Source organism: Oncorhynchus keta, chromosome 16 (genome assembly GCF_023373465.1).
Source record: "Oncorhynchus keta strain PuntledgeMale-10-30-2019 chromosome 16, Oket_V2, whole genome shotgun sequence".
Lineage (NCBI taxonomy): Eukaryota > Metazoa > Chordata > Actinopteri > Salmoniformes > Salmonidae > Oncorhynchus > Oncorhynchus keta.
The window spans coordinates 22,039,939-22,055,450 of NC_068436.1; the positions used below are offsets into that span (position 1 = coordinate 22,039,939).

The following is a 15,512-nucleotide window of genomic DNA, read 5'->3' on the forward strand; positions in this document are numbered from 1 at the left end:
CTCTCCCTCGTCCCTCCCCCTTCCCCCCCCTTCCCTCCCCCCTCCCAAATTCTCTCTCTCCCTCCTCCCACCCTCTCTCTCTCCCCCTCCTCCCTCATCCCTCTTCTCTCCCTCCTCCCTCTTCCCTCCCTCATCCCTCGTCCCTCCTCTCTCCCTCCCTCCTCCCTCTTCTCTCTCTCTGTCCCTCCTCCCGCTCTTCTTCCTCCCTCATCCCTCCTCCCAACCTCTCTCCCTCTTCTCTCCCCTCTCTCTCCCTCCTCTCTCCCCTCTCTCTCCCTCCTCCCTCCCCTCTCTCTCCCTCCTCCCTCCCCTCTCTCTCCCTCCTCCCTCCTCTCTCCCTCCTCCCTCCTCTCTCCCTCTTCTCTCTCCCTCCTCCCTCCCTCCTCTCTCCCTCCTCCCTCTCTAAGTAGTGTATTTGGGGACAGGGTCAGGGAGTGTTTGTAGCCCTAGCAGTAGGTTGGCTGTTGGCTCAGTGCCTTACTAAACCCCCCACACACACACACACACACACACACACACACACACACACACACACACACACACACACACACACACACACACACACGCTCAACAATCTCCTGCTGTTGCTCACACAGCTGAGAGCTGGTGCTACATCTGGAGCACCGTCATCCCCTGGGGTGTGTATGTGTGTGTGTGTGTGTGTGTGTGTGTGTGTGTGTGTGTGTGTGTGTGTGTGTGTGTGTGTGTGTGTGTGTGTGTGTGTGGGTTGTGTGTGTGTGTGTGTGTGTGTGTGTGTGTGTGTGTGTGTGTGTGTGTGTGTGTGTGTGTGTGTGTGTGTGTGTGTGTGTGTGTGTGTGTGTGTGAATAAGGCTCTACTTCCGTATCCCCCTTCCTCCTTTCAGTTATCCCTGCTCATACTGTTATTATACACACCTGAATGATTCATAGTGGGCGTGGATGTGTCTGTGAGAGAGAGAGAGAGAGAGAGAGAGACAGAGAGAGACAGAGAGAGAGAGAGAGAGAGAGAGAGAGAGAGAGAGAGAGAGAGAGAGAGAGAGAGAGAGGAGAGATAGACGGAGTGAGAGAGATGCTCCAGCAGTCTTAGTGTCTTTGTCTCTCCTGTCCTGACAACACTCTCTCCATTGGGTCCACAAGGGAGGAAGAAGGGATGAGAGAAAGAGAGGGAACAGAGGGAGGAAGGACTTAAAACACATGATATCAGTCTGGTTGGTTAAGAACAAGGGGAACCAGTAAAGGACTTACTGTTTTCTACCAAAAAGGGATTTTTACGACATCATCACATTTACTGGTATTTCAGTCCAGACGACTTCCAGGTGACTACCAGGTGACCAACTACATTCAGCACATGCCAGACAAGACAATTGAGGCAATACAACTGGCTCATTAGCATGCATAGATGAATACATAGATAATAGACATGGAAACTCGATTAATAATTGATCTATTGGATACTCATGGCACCAGCTCTGTGTCATTGACTAGACTGAAGACTGGACCTCAAGAGAACCTCTAGCTCCGTATCGTTGACTAGACTGAAGTCTGGACCTCAAGAGAACCTCTAGCTCCGTATCGTTGACTAGACTGAAGTCTGGACCTCAAGAGAACCTCTAGCTCCGTATCGTTGACTAGACTGAAGACTGGACCTCAAGAGAACCTCTAGCTCTGTATCATTGACTAGACTGAAGACTGGACCTCAAGAGAACCTCTAGCTCCGTATCGTTGACTAGACTGAAGACTGGACCTCAAGAGAACCTCTAGCTCTGTGTCATTGACTAGACTGAAGACTGGACCTCAAGAGAACCTCTAGCTCCGTATCGTTGACTAGACTGAAGACTGGACCTCAAGAGAACCTCTAGCTCCGTATCGTTGACTAGACTGAAGACTGGACCTCAAGAGAACCTCTAGCTCCGTATCGTTGACTAGACTGAAGTCTGGACCTCAAGAGAACCTCTAGCTCCGTATCATTGACTAGACTGAAGTCTGGACCTCAAGAGAACCTCTAGCTCTGTATCGTTGACTAGACTGAAGACGGGACCTCAAGAGAACCTCTAGCTCCGTATCGTTGACTAGACTGAAGTCTGGACCTCAAGAGAACCTCTAGCTCCGTATCGTTGACTAGACTGAAGACTGGACCTCAAGAGAACCTCTAGCTCCGTATCGTTGACTAGACTGAAGACTGGACCTCAAGAGAACCTCTAGCTCCGTATCGTTGACTAGACTGAAGACTGGACCTCAAGAGAACCTCTAGCTCCGTATCGTTGACTAGACTGAAGTCTGGACCTCAAGAGAACCTCTAGCTCCGTATCGTTGACTAGACTGAAGACTGGACCTCAAGAGAACCTCTAGCTCCGTATCGTTGACTAGACTGAAGTCTGGACCTCAAGAGAACCTCTAGCTCCGTATCGTTGACTAGACTGAAGACTGGACCTCAAGAGAACCTCTAGCTCCGTATCAGTACTAGACTAAGTCTGAGAACCTCTAGCTCCGTAAGACTGAAGACTGGACCTCAAGAGAACCTCTAGCTCCGTATCGTTGACTAGACTGAAGACTGGACCTCAAGAGAACCTCTAGCTCCGTATCGTTGACTAGACTGAAGACTGGACCTCAAGAGAACCTCTAGCTCCGTATCGTTGACTAGACTGAAGACTGGACCTCAAGAGAACCTCTAGCTCCGTATCGTTGACTAGACTGAAGACTGGACCTCAAGAGAACCTGTAGCTCTGTGTCATTGACTAGACTGAAGACTGGACCTCAAGAGAACCTCTAGCTCCGTATCGTTGACTAGACTGAAGACTGGACCTCAAGAGAACCTCTAGCTCTGTATGGTGTGAGACTGAAGACTGGACCTAGAGAACCTCTAGCTCTGTAAGACTGGACTGGACTCAAGAGAACCTCTTGCTCCATACGTCATAGACTAGTCTGGACTCAGTGTTTTACCTAAAGACAGACGGAGCTCGTGTGTCTAGACTGAAGACTGGACCTGTCTAGCTCCATAGTTCATAACTAGTCTACTAGTGTTTTGACTAAAGGTCAGAGGAGAGTGTGTGTGTGTGTGTGTGTGTGTGTGTGTGTGTGTGTGTGTGTGTGTGTGTGTACTTGTAAAAGTCAGCTGAAAGAGTGTGTGTGTGTGTGTGTGTGTGTGTGAGCCATGGCCCACGCGGCAGCTCACCTGAAGAAGGCTCGTGAGTTAGAGCAGCCCCCCGCTCAGAGCCATACAGAAAGCCAGGGAGAGATAGACGACACAGAGAGAGAGATAGAGCGCCAACGCCAGGTAACAAACAGACACACACACACACACACTCACACACAGGTCGTGTCCCAATACCCAGAACTGGGTTTGTGATGTAATTGTGTGTTCAGCAGTTCAGCAGATTAGACAACAACTAAAAGTGACGTGATGCTTGTGTGTGTGTGTGTGTGTGTGTGTGTGTGTGTGTGTGTGTGTGTGTGTGTGTGTGTGTGTGTGTGTGTGTGTGTGTGTGTGTGTGTGTGTGTGTGTGTGTGTGTGTGTGTGTGTGTGTGTGTGTGGTCTTAGCCCCATTGTAATGTATGTGAGGAGTGATTAGTGTTGAGGGGGTGGCACCAGATGACAGATGTGTTGTGTGAATGTCAGGGTCACTGGCAGAAATAGTATAGAGATAGAAGATAGACTCTGGCAGATCTAGTATAGAGATAGACTCTGGCAGATTTAATATAGATATAGACTCTGGCAGATCTAGTATAGAGATAGAATGGCAGATCTAGTATAGAGATACACTCTGTCAGATCTAGTATAGAGATAAATTGTGGCAGATCTAGTATAGAGATAGACTCTGGCAGATCTAGTATAGAGATAGACTCTGGCAGATCTAGTATAGAGATAGACTATTTGTAATAGTATGTAGTTAGTAGTATAGATATATACAGTTTAGTTATAGTATCTAGTTAGTAGTATAGATATATATATATACAGTTTAGTTATAGTATGTAGTTAGAGGTATAGATATATACAGTTTAGTTATAGTATCGAGTTAGTAGTATAGATATATATATACAGTTTATTTATAGTATGTAGTTAGTAGTATAGATATATACAGTTTAGTTATAGTAACTAGCTCCTATATAATGATGTGATGATGTTTCCTAGCTCCTATATAATGATGTGAGGATGTTTCCTAGCTCCTATATAATGATGTGAGGATGTTTCCTAGCTCCTATATAATGATGTGATGATGTTTCCTAGCTCCTATATAATGATGTGATGATGTTTCCTAGCTCCTATATAATGATGTGATGATGTTTCCTAGCTCCTATATAATGATGTGCGGATGTTTCCTAGCTCCTATATAATGATGTAATGATGTTTCCTAGCTCCTAGATCAGTGGTAGATCAGTGGTAGGTCAGTGGTAGGTCAGTGATTGGTCAGTGGTAGGTCAGTGGTAGGTCAGTGGTAGATCAGTGGTAGATCAGTGGTAGATCAGTGGTAGATCAGTGGTAGGTCAGTGGTAGGTAGGTCAGTGGTAGGTCAGTGGTAGATCAGTGGTAGGTCAGTGGTAGATCAGTGGTAGGTCAGTGGTAGATCAGTGGTAGATCAGTGGTAGGTCAGTGGTAGGTCAGTGGTAGGTCAGTGGTAGTGGTAGGTCAGTGGTAGATCAGTGGTAGATCAGTGGTAGGTCAGTGGTAGGTCAGTGGTAGGTCAGTGGTAGTGGTAGGTCAGTGGTAGTGGTAGGTCAGTGGTAGATCAGTGGTAGGTCAGTGGTAGTGGTAGATCAGTGGTAGATCAGTGGTAGTGGTAGATCAGTGGTAGGTCAGTGGTAGATCAGTGGTAGATCAGTGGTAGATCAGTGGTAGGTCAGTGGTAGATCAGTGGTAGATCAGTGGTAGGTCAGTGGTAGGTCAGTGGTAGGTCAGTGGTAGTGGTAGGTCAGTGGTAGTGGTAGGTCAGTGGTAGATCAGTGGTAGGTCAGTGGTAGTGGTAGGTCAGTGGTAGATCAGTGGTAGGTCAGTGGTAGGTCAGTGGTAGGTCAGTGGTAGTGGTAGATCAGTGGTAGTGGTAGGTCAGTGGTAGATCAGTGGTAGGTCAGTGGTAGATCAGTGGTAGGTCAGTGGTAGATCAGTGGTAGGTCAGTGGTAGATCAGTGGTAGATCAGTGGTAGATCAGTGGTAGGTCAGTGGTAGATCAGTTGTAGATCAGTGGTAGATCAGTGGTAGGCCAGTGGTAGGTCAGTGGTAGGTCGGTGGTAGATCAGTGGTAGATCAGTGGTAGGTCAGTGGTAGATCAGTGGTAGGTCAGTGGTAGGTCAGTGGTAGATCAGTGGTAGATCAGTGGTAGGTCAGTGGTAGATCAGTGGTAGATCAGTGGTAGGTCAGTGGTAGGTCAGTGGTAGATCAGTGGTAGATCAGTGGTAGGTCAGTGGTAGATCAGTGGTAGGTCAGTGGTAGATCAGTGGTAGATCAGTGGTAGATCAGTGGTAGGTCAGTGGTAGGTCAGTGGTAGATCAGTGGTAGGTCAGTGGTAGATCAGTGGTAGGTCAGTGGTAGGTCAGTGGTAGGTCAGTGGTAGATCAGTGGTAGGTCAGTGGTAGATCAGTGGTAGATCAGTGGTAGGTCAGTGGTAGATCAGTGGTAGATCAGTTGTAGATCAGTGGTAGATCAGTGGTAGGCCAGTGGTAGGTCAGTGGTAGGTCGGTGGTAGATCAGTGGTAGATCAGTGGTAGGTCAGTGGTAGATCAGTGGTAGGTCAGTGGTAGGTCAGTGGTAGAACAGTGGTAGATCAGTGGTAGGTCAGTGGTAATTCAGTGGTAGTGGTAGGTCAGTGGTAGTGGTAGGTCAGTGGTAGATCAGTGGTAGGTCAGTGGTAGTGGTAGGTCAGTGGTAGATCAGTGGTAGATCAGTGGTAGGTCAGTGGTAGGTCAGTGGTAGGTCAGTGGTAGTGGTAGATCAGTGGTAGTGGTAGGTCAGTGGTAGATCAGTGGTAGGTCAGTGGTAGATCAGTGGTAGATCAGTGGTAGGTCAGTGGTAGATCAGTGGTAGGTCAGTGGTAGGTCAGTGGTAGGTCAGTGGTAGATCAGTGGTAGATCAGTGGTAGGTCAGTGGTAGGTCAGTGGTAGATCAGTGGTAGATCAGTGGTAGATCAGTGGTAGTGGTAGATCAGTGGTAGGTCAGTGGTAGGTCAGTGGTAGATCAGTGGTAGATCAGTGGTCGGTCAGTGGTAGATCAGTGGTAGGTCAGTGGTAGAACAGTGGTAGGTCAGTGGTAGATCAGTGGTAGATCAGTGGTAGGTCAGTGGTAGGTCAGTGGTAGATCAGTGGTAGATCAGTGGTAGATCAGTGGTAGTGGTAGATCAGTGGTAGGTCAGTGGTAGGTCAGTGGTAGATCAGTGGTAGGTCAGTGGTCGGTCAGTGGTAGAACAGTGGTAGGTCAGTGGTAGATCAGTGGTAGGTCAGTGGTAGATCAGTGGTAGATCAGTGGTAGGTCAGTGGTAGTGGTAGGTCAGTGGTAGATCAGTGGTAGATCAGTGGTAGATCAGTGGTAGGTCAGTGGTAGGTCAGTGGTAGATCAGTGGTAGGTCAGTGGTAGATCAGTGGTAGATCAGTGGTAGGTCAGTGGTAGTGGTAGGTCAGTGGTAGATCAGTGGTAGATCAGTGGTAGGTCAGTGGTAGGTCAGTGGTAGATCAGTGGTAGGTCAGTGGTAGATCAGTGGTAGGTCAGTGGTAGGTCAGTGGTAGATCAGTGGTAGGTCAGTGGTAGATCAGTGGTAGGTCAGTGGTAGTGGTAGATCAGTGGTAGATCAGTGGTAGGTCAGTGGTAGATCAGTGGTAGATCAGTGGTAGATCAGTGGTAGGTCAGTGGTAGATCAGTGGTAGGTCAGTGGTAGATCAGTGGTAGGTCAGTGGTAGTGGTAGATCAGTGGTAGATCAGTGGTAGGTCAGTGGTAGGTCAGTGGTAGATCAGTGGTAGGTCAGTGGTAGATCAGTGGTAGATCAGTGGTAGGTCAGTGGTAGATCAGTGGTAGATCAGTGGTAGGTCAGTGGTAGATCAGTGGTAGGTCAGTGGTAGTGGTAGGTCAGTGGTAGATCAGTGGTAGATCAGTGGTAGATCAGTGGTAGATCAGTGGTAGGTCAGTGGTAGATCAGTGGTAGGTCAGTGGTAGATCAGTGGTAGGTCAGTGGTAGATCAGTGGTAGATCAGTGGTAGGTCAGTGGTAGATCAGTGGTAGATCAGTGGTAGATCAGTGGTAGGTCAGTGGTAGACTAGTGGTATGTCAGTGGTAGATCAGTGGTAGATCAGTCAACAGGTCAGTGGTAGTGGGAATAGGTCAGTGGTAGAACTGGTAGGTCAGTGGTAGATCAGTGGTAGATGTCAGTGGTAGATCAGTGGTAGGTCAGTGGTAGATCAGTGGTAGATCAGTGGTAGATCAGTGGTAGGTCAGTGGTAGATCAGTTGTAGGTCAGTGGTAGATCAGTGGTAGATCAGTGGTAGATCAGTGGTAGGTCAGTGGTAGATCAGTGGTAGGTCAGTGGTAGGTCAGTGGTAGATCAGTGGTAGGTCAGTGGTAGATCAGTGGTAGATCAGTGGTAGGTCAGTGGTAGATAAGTGGTAGGTCAGTGGTAGATCAGTGGTAGGTCAGTGGTAGTGGTAGATCAGTGGTAGATCAGTGGTAGGTCAGTGGTAGGTCAGTGGTAGATCAGTGGTAGGTCAGTGGTAGATCAGTGGTAGGTCAGTGGTAGATCAGTGGTAGATCAGTGGTAGATCAGTGGTAGATCAGTGGTAGGTCAGTGGTAGGTCAGTGGTAGATCAGTGGTAGATCAGTGGTAGGTCAGTGGTAGATCAGTGGTAGGTCAGTGGTAGATCAGTGGTAGATCAGTGGTAGATCAGTGGTAGATCAGTGGTAGATCAGTGGTAGGTCAGTGGTAGATCAGTGGTAGGTCAGTGGTAGATCAGTGGTAGGTCAGTGGTAGTGGTAGATCAGTGGTAGATCAGTGGTAGATCAGTGGTAGGTCAGTGGTAGATCAGTGGTAGGTCAGTGGTAGATCAGTGGTAGGTCAGTGGTAGTGGTAGATCAGTGGTAGGTCAGTGGTAGGTCAGTGGTAGATCAGTGGTAGGTCAGTGGTAGATCAGTGGTAGGTCAGTGGTAGATCAGTGGTAGATCAGTGGTAGGTCAGTGGTAGATCAGTGGTAGGTCAGTGGTAGGTCAGTGGTAGTGGTAGATCAGTGGTAGTGGTAGATCAGTGGTAGGTCAGTGGTAGGTCAGTGGTAGATCAGTGGTAGGTCAGTGGTAGATCAGTGGTAGATCAGTGGTAGGTCAGTGGTAGATCAGTGGTAGATCAGTGGTAGGTCAGTGGTAGATCAGTGGTAGATCAGTGGTAGGTCAGTGGTAGGTCAGTGGTAGGTCAGTGATAGGTCAGTGGTAGGTCAGTGGTAGATCAGTGGTAGATCAGTGGTAGGTCAGTGGTAGATCAGTGGTAGATCAGTGGTAGTGGTAGATCAGTGGTAGGTCAGTGGTAGATCAGTGGTAGGTCAGTGGTAGATCAGTGGTAGGTCAGTGGTAGATCAGTGGTAGATCAGTGGTAGGTCAGTGGTAGATCAGTGGTAGGTCAGTGGTAGGTCAGTGGTAGATCAGTGGTAGGTCAGTGGTAGGTCAGTGGTAGATCAGTGGTAGGTCAGTGGTAGATCAGTGGTAGGTCAGTGGTAGGTCAGTGGTAGATCAGTGGTAGGTCAGTGGTAGGTCAGTGGTAGGTCAGTGGTAGATCAGTGGTAGATCAGTGGTAGATCAGTGGTAGGTCAGTGGTAGATCAGTGGTAGTGGTAGGTCAGTGGTAGATCAGTGGTAGATCAGTGGTAGATCAGTGGTAGATCAGTGGTAGATCAGTGGTAGGTCAGTGGTAGGTCAGTGGTAGATCAGTGGTAGTGGTAGATCAGTGGTAGGTCAGTGGTAGGTCAGTGGTAGGTCAGTGGTAGATCAGTGGTAGTGGTAGATCAGTGGTAGTGGTAGATCAGTGGTTGATCAGTGGTAGGTCAGTGGTAGTGGTAGGTCAGTGGTAGGTCAGTGGTAGTGGTAGATCAGTGGTAGGTCAGTGGTAGGTCAGTGGTAGTGGTAGATCAGTGGTAGGTCAGTGGTAGTGGTAGGTCAGTGGTAGGTCAGTGGTAGTGGTAGATCAGTGGTAGGTCAGTGGTAGGTCAGTGGTAGTGGTAGGTCAGTGGTAGGTCAGTGGTAGTGGTAGATCAGTGGTAGGTCAGTGGTAGGTCAGTGGTAGTGGTAGATCAGTGGTAGGTCAGTGGTAGTGGTAGGTCAGTGGTAGATCAGTGGTAGATCAGTGGTAGGTCAGTGGTAGGTCAGTGGTCAGTGGTAGGTCAGTGGTAGATCAGTGGTAGATCAGTGGTAGGTCAGTGGTAGGTCAGTGGTAGTGGTAGATCAGTGGTAGGTCAGTGGTAGTGGTAGATCAGTGGTAGGTCAGTGGTAGATCAGTGGTAGATCAGTGGTAGATCAGTGGTAGATCAGTGGTAGGTCAGTGGTAGATCAGTGGTAGATCAGTGGTAGGTGGTGGTAGTCAGTGGTAGATCAGTGGTAGTCAGTGTAGATCAGTGGTAGGTCAGTGGTAGATCAGTGGTAGATCAGTGGTAGATCAGTGGTAGGTCAGTGGTAGGTCAGTGGTAGGTCAGTGGTAGGTAGTGGTAGATCAGTGGTAGGTCAGTGGTAGGTCAGTGGTATCAGTGGTAGATCAGTGGTAGTCAGTGGTAGATCAGTGGTAGGTCAGTGGTAGGTCAGTGGTAGATCAGTGGTAGATCAGTGGTAGGTCAGTGGTAGGTCAGTGGTAGATCAGTGGTAGGTCAGTGGTAGATCAGTGGTAGGTCAGTGGTAGGTCAGTGGTAGGTCAGTGGTAGGTCAGTGGTAGGTCAGTGGTAGGTCAGTGGTAGGTCAGTGGTAGATCAGTGGTAGGTCAGTGGTAGGTCAGTGGTAGATCAGTGGTAGATCAGTGGTAGGTCAGTGGTAGATCAGTGGTAGGTCAGTGGTAGGTCAGTGGTAGATCAGTGGTAGGTCAGTGGTAGGTCAGTGGTAGATCAGTGGTAGGTCAGTGGTAGATCAGTGGTAGGTCAGTGGTAGGTCAGTGGTAGGTCAGTGGTAGGTCAGTGGTAGGTCAGTGGTAGGTCAGTGGTAGGTCAGTGGTAGATCAGTGGTAGGTCAGTGGTAGGTCAGTGGTAGATCAGTGGTAGGTCAGTGGTAGGTCAGTGGTAGGTCAGTGGTAGTAACAGTGGTAGGTCAGTGGTAGATAGATCAGTGGTAGGTCAGTGGTAGGTCAGTGGTAGGTCAGTGGTATCAGTGGTAGATCAGTGGTAGGTCAGTGGTAGGTCAGTGGGTAGGTCAGTGGTAGGTCAGTGGTAGGTCAGTGGTAGGTCAGTGGTAGGTCAGTGGTAGATCAGTGGTAGGTCAGTGGTAGGTCAGTGGTAGGTCAGTGGTAGGTCAGTGGTAGGTCAGTGGTAGACACAACTCAATCAGAGCGCCAGTTAAATACCGATGTTCCGTTTATAATATATATAATACTTACTGGGAATTTTTATAGGGAATGGGTCCCTCAACTCTATATAACTCCCCTCTCTATCTCTCTCTCTCTATATAACTACCTCCCCCTCTCTATCTCTCTCTCTCTATACCTCCCCCTCTCTATCTCTCTCTCTCTCTACCCCCCCTCTCTCTCTCTATCTACCCCCTCTATCTCTCCCTCTCTACCCCCTCTAGTCAACTCTCTCTCTCTACCCCCCCTCTATCTCTCTCTCTCTCTACCTCCCTCTCTCTAGTCTATCTCTCTCTACCCCCTCTATATCTATCTCTCTCTACCCCCTCTCTATCTCTCTCTCTCTCTATATCTCTCTCTACCTCCCTCTCTCTCTCTCTATCTCTCTCTCTACCCCCCTATCTCTCTCTCTCTCTCTCTCTACCACCCCTCTCCTCTCTCTACCCCCCCCACTCTCTCTCTCTACCCCCCTCTCCTCTCTCTACCCCCTCTCTCTCTCTCCTCTCTCTACCCCCTCTCCTCTCTCTACCCCCCTCCCTCTCTCTCCTCTCTCCTCTCTCTCTCTCTCTCTCTCCCTCTCTCACTCTCCAGTCTGACAGTAACACTAGTTTCCTGCGTGCTGCGAGGGCGGGGAACCTGGACAAGGTTCTGGAGTTCCTGAAAGACGGAGTTGACATCAGTACCTGTAACCAGGTAAGAACCACTGGAGGTTGCTGTGGCAACGAACGGCTAGACACACAACCTTTTAGTCAGCAGCAGACCACCCTGTACCCCACTGATGGCTGGCCTCTGAAGCTAAGCAGGGTCGGTCCTGGTCAGTCCCTGGATGGGGGACCACCCTGTATCCCACTGATGTCTGGACTCTGAAGCTAAGCAGGGTCGGTCCTGCTCGGTCCCTGGATGGGAGACCACCCTGTATCCTACTGATGGCCTCTGAAGCTAAGCAGGGTCGGTCCTGGTCAGTCCCTGGATGGGAGACCAACCTGTATCCTACTGATGGCTGGCCTCTGAAGCTAAGCAGGGTCGGTCCCTGGATGGGAGACCAGATGCTGCTGGAAGTGGTGTTGGAGGGCCAGTAGGAGGCACTCTTTCTTCTGGTCTAAAGATGATGTCCCAGGGCAGTGTTTGGGATGCTGTTGTTTTGTTTTGTCCACTCATTGTAAAGAGAATTAACCCTAGTCAACAGTATATAACTATATAGGGAATGGGTACTAGTCAACAGTATATAACTATATAGGGAATGGGTGCTAGTCAACAGTATATAACTATATAGGGAATGGATGCTAGTCAACAGTATATAACTATATAGGGAATGGGTGCTAGTCAACAGTATATAACTATATAGGGAATGGGTGCTAGTCAACAGTATATAACTATCAACAGTATATAACTATATAGGAATGGGTGTATATAACTATATAGTCTAGTCAACAGTATATAACTATATAGGGAATGGGTGCTAGTCAACAGTATATAACTATATAGGGAATGGGTACTAGTCAACAGTATATAACTATATAGGGAATGGGTACTAGTCAACAGTATATAACTATATAGGGAATGGGTACTAGTCAACAGTATATAACTGTATATAACTATGGGTGCTAGTCAACAGTATATAACTATATAGGGAATGGGTGCTAGTCAACAGTATATAACTATATAGGGAATGGGTGCTAGTCAACAGTATATAACTATATAGGGAATGGGTGCTAGTCAACAGTATATAACTATATAGGGAATGGGTGCTAGTCAACAGTATATAACTATATAGGGAATGGGTGCTAGTCAACAGTATATAACTATATAGGGAATGGGTGCTAGTCAACAGTATATAACTATATAGGGAATGGGTGCTAGTCAACAGTATATAACTATATAGGGAATGGGTGCTAGTCAACAGTATATAACTATATAGGGAATGGGTGTCAACAGTATATAACTATAGGGAATGGGTCAGTCAACAGTATATAACTATATAGGGAATGGGTGCTAGTCAACAGTATATAACTATATAGGGAATGGGTGCTAGTCAACAGTATATAACTATATAGGGAATGGGTGCTAGTCAACAGTATATAACTATATAGGGAATGGGTGCTAGTCAACAGTATATAACTATATAGGGAATGGGTGCTAGTCAACAGTATATAACTATATAGGGAATGGGTGCTAGTCAACAGTATATAACTATATAGTCAACAGTATATAACTATATAGGGAATGGGTGCTAGTCAACAGTATATAACTATATAGGGAATGGGTGCTATATAACTATATAGTCAGTCAACAGTATATAACTATATAGGGAATGGGTGCTAGTCAACAGTATATAACTATATAGGGAATGGGTGCTAGTCAACAGTATATAACTATATAGGAATGGGTGCTAGTCAACAGTATATAACTATATAGGGAATGGGTGCTAGTCAACAGTATATAACTATATAGGGAATGGGTGCTAGTCAACAGTATATAACTATATAGGGAATGGGTGCTAGTCAACAGTATATAACTATATAGGGAATGGGTGCTAGTCAACAGTATATAACTATATAGGAATGGGTCTAGTCAACAGTATATAACTATATAGGGAATGGGTACTAGTCAACAGTATATAACTATATAGGGAATGGGTACTAGTCAACAGTATATAACTATATAGGGAATGGATACTAGTCAACAGTATATAACTATATAGGGAATGGGTACTAGTCAACAGTATATAACTATATAGGGAATGTACTAGTCAACAGTATATAACTATGGGTGCTAGTCAACAGTATATAACTATGGGTGCTAGTCAACAGTATATAACTATATAGGGAATGGGTACTAGTCAACAGTATATAACTATATAGGGAATGGGTGGTAGTCAACAGTATATAACTATATAGGGAATGGGTGGTAGTCAACAGTATATAACTATATAGGGAATGGGTGGTAGTCAACAGTATATAACTATATAGGGAATGGGTGCTAGTCAACAGTATATAACTATATAGGGAATGGGTGGTAGTCAACAGTATATAACTATATAGGGAATGGGTGCTAGTCAACAGTATATAACTATATAGGGAATGGGTGCTAGTCAACAGTATATAACTATATAGGGAATGGGTACTAGTCAACAGTATATAACTATATAGGGAATGGGTGCTAGTCAACAGTATATAACTATATAGGGAATGGGTGCTAGTCAACAGTATATAACTAACTATGGGTGCTAGTCAACAGTATATAACTATATAGGGAATGGGTACTAGTCAACAGTATATAACTATGGGTGCTAGTCAACAGTATATAACTATATAGGGAATGGGTGCTAGTCAACAGTATATAACTATATAGGGAATGGGTGCTAGTCAACAGTATATAACTATATAGGGAATGGGTGCTAGTCAACAGTATATAACTATATAGGGAATGGGTGCTAGTCAACAGTATATAACTATATAGGGAATGGGTACTAGTCAACAGTATATAACTATGGGTGCTAGTCAACAGTATATAACTATATAGGGAATGGGTGGTAGTCAACAGTATATAACTATATAGGGAATGGGTGCTAGTCAACAGTATATAACTATATAGTCAACAGTATATAACTATGGGTACTAGTCAACAGTATATAACTATATAGGGAATGGGTGGTAGTCAACAGTATATAACTATATAGGGAATGGGTGGTAGTCAACAGTATATAACTATATAGGGAATGGGTGCTAGTCAACAGTATATAACTATATAGGGAATGGGTACTAGTCAACAGTATATAACTATATAGGGAATGGGTGCTAGTCAACAGTATATAACTATATAGGGAATGGATACTAGTCAACAGTATATAACTATATAGGGAATGGGTACTAGTCAACAGTATATAACTATATAGGGAATGGATACTAGTCAACAGTATATAACTATATAGGGAATGGATACTAGTCAACAGTATATAACTATGGGTGCTAGTCAACAGTATATAACTATATAGGGAATGGGTGCTAGTCAACAGTATATAACTATATAGGGAATGGGTGCTAGTCAACAGTATATAACTATATAGGGAATGGGTGCTAGTCAACAGTATATAACTATGGGTGCTAGTCAACAGTATATAACTATATAGGGAATGGGTGCTAGTCAACAGTATATAACTATATAGGGAATGGGTGCTAGTCAACAGTATATAACTATATAGGGAATGGGTGCTAGTCAACAGTATATAACTATATAACTAATGGGTGCTAGTAGTCAACAGTATATAAACTATATAGGGAATGGGTGCTAGTCAACAGTATATAACTATATAGGGAATGGGTGGTCAACAGTATATAACTATATAGTCAGTATATAACTATACAGTATATAACTATATAGGGAATGGGTGCTAGTCAACAGTATATAACTATATAGGGAATGGGTGGGTAGTCAACAGTATATAACTATATAGGGAATGGGTACTAGTCAGTATATAACTATATATAACTATCAACAGTATATAACTATATAGGGAATGGGTGCTAGTCAACAGTATATAACTATATAGGGAATGGGTGCTAGTCAACAGTATATAACTATATAGGGAATGGGTACTAGTCAACAGTATATAACTATATAGGGAATGGGTGTTAGTCAACAGTATATAACTATATAGGGAATGGGTGCTAGTCAACAGTATATAACTATATAGGGAATGGGTGCTAGTCAACAGTATATAACTATATAGGGAATGGGTACTAGTCAACAGTATATAACTATATAGGGAATGGGTGCTAGTCAACAGTATATAACTATATAGGGAATGGGTGGTAGTCAACAGTATATAACTATATAGGGAATGGGTACTAGTCAACAGTATATAACTATATAGGGAATGGGTGCTAGTCAACAGTATATAACTATATAGGGAATGGGTGGTAGTCAACAGTATATAACTATATAGGGAATGGGTGCTAGTCAACAGTATATAACTATATAGGGAATGGGTAGGGAATATAACTATATAGGGAGTCAACAGTATATAACTATATAGGG

At 45.5% G+C, this 15,512-nt stretch overlaps 1 protein-coding gene across 1 annotated transcript in view; it reads left to right on the forward strand.

Annotated features, from left to right (window-relative positions):
* The window catches only part of LOC127908061 (ankyrin-2-like), a 168,035-nt gene that overhangs the window by 49,344 nt on the left and 103,179 nt on the right, over nucleotides 1-15,512 (forward strand). The window contains exon 2 of the mRNA XM_052465068.1: nucleotides 11,067-11,168. Within this exon, the coding sequence (XP_052321028.1) occupies nucleotides 11,067-11,168 (102 nt within the window). The remainder of the gene's footprint in view (nucleotides 1-11,066; nucleotides 11,169-15,512) is intronic.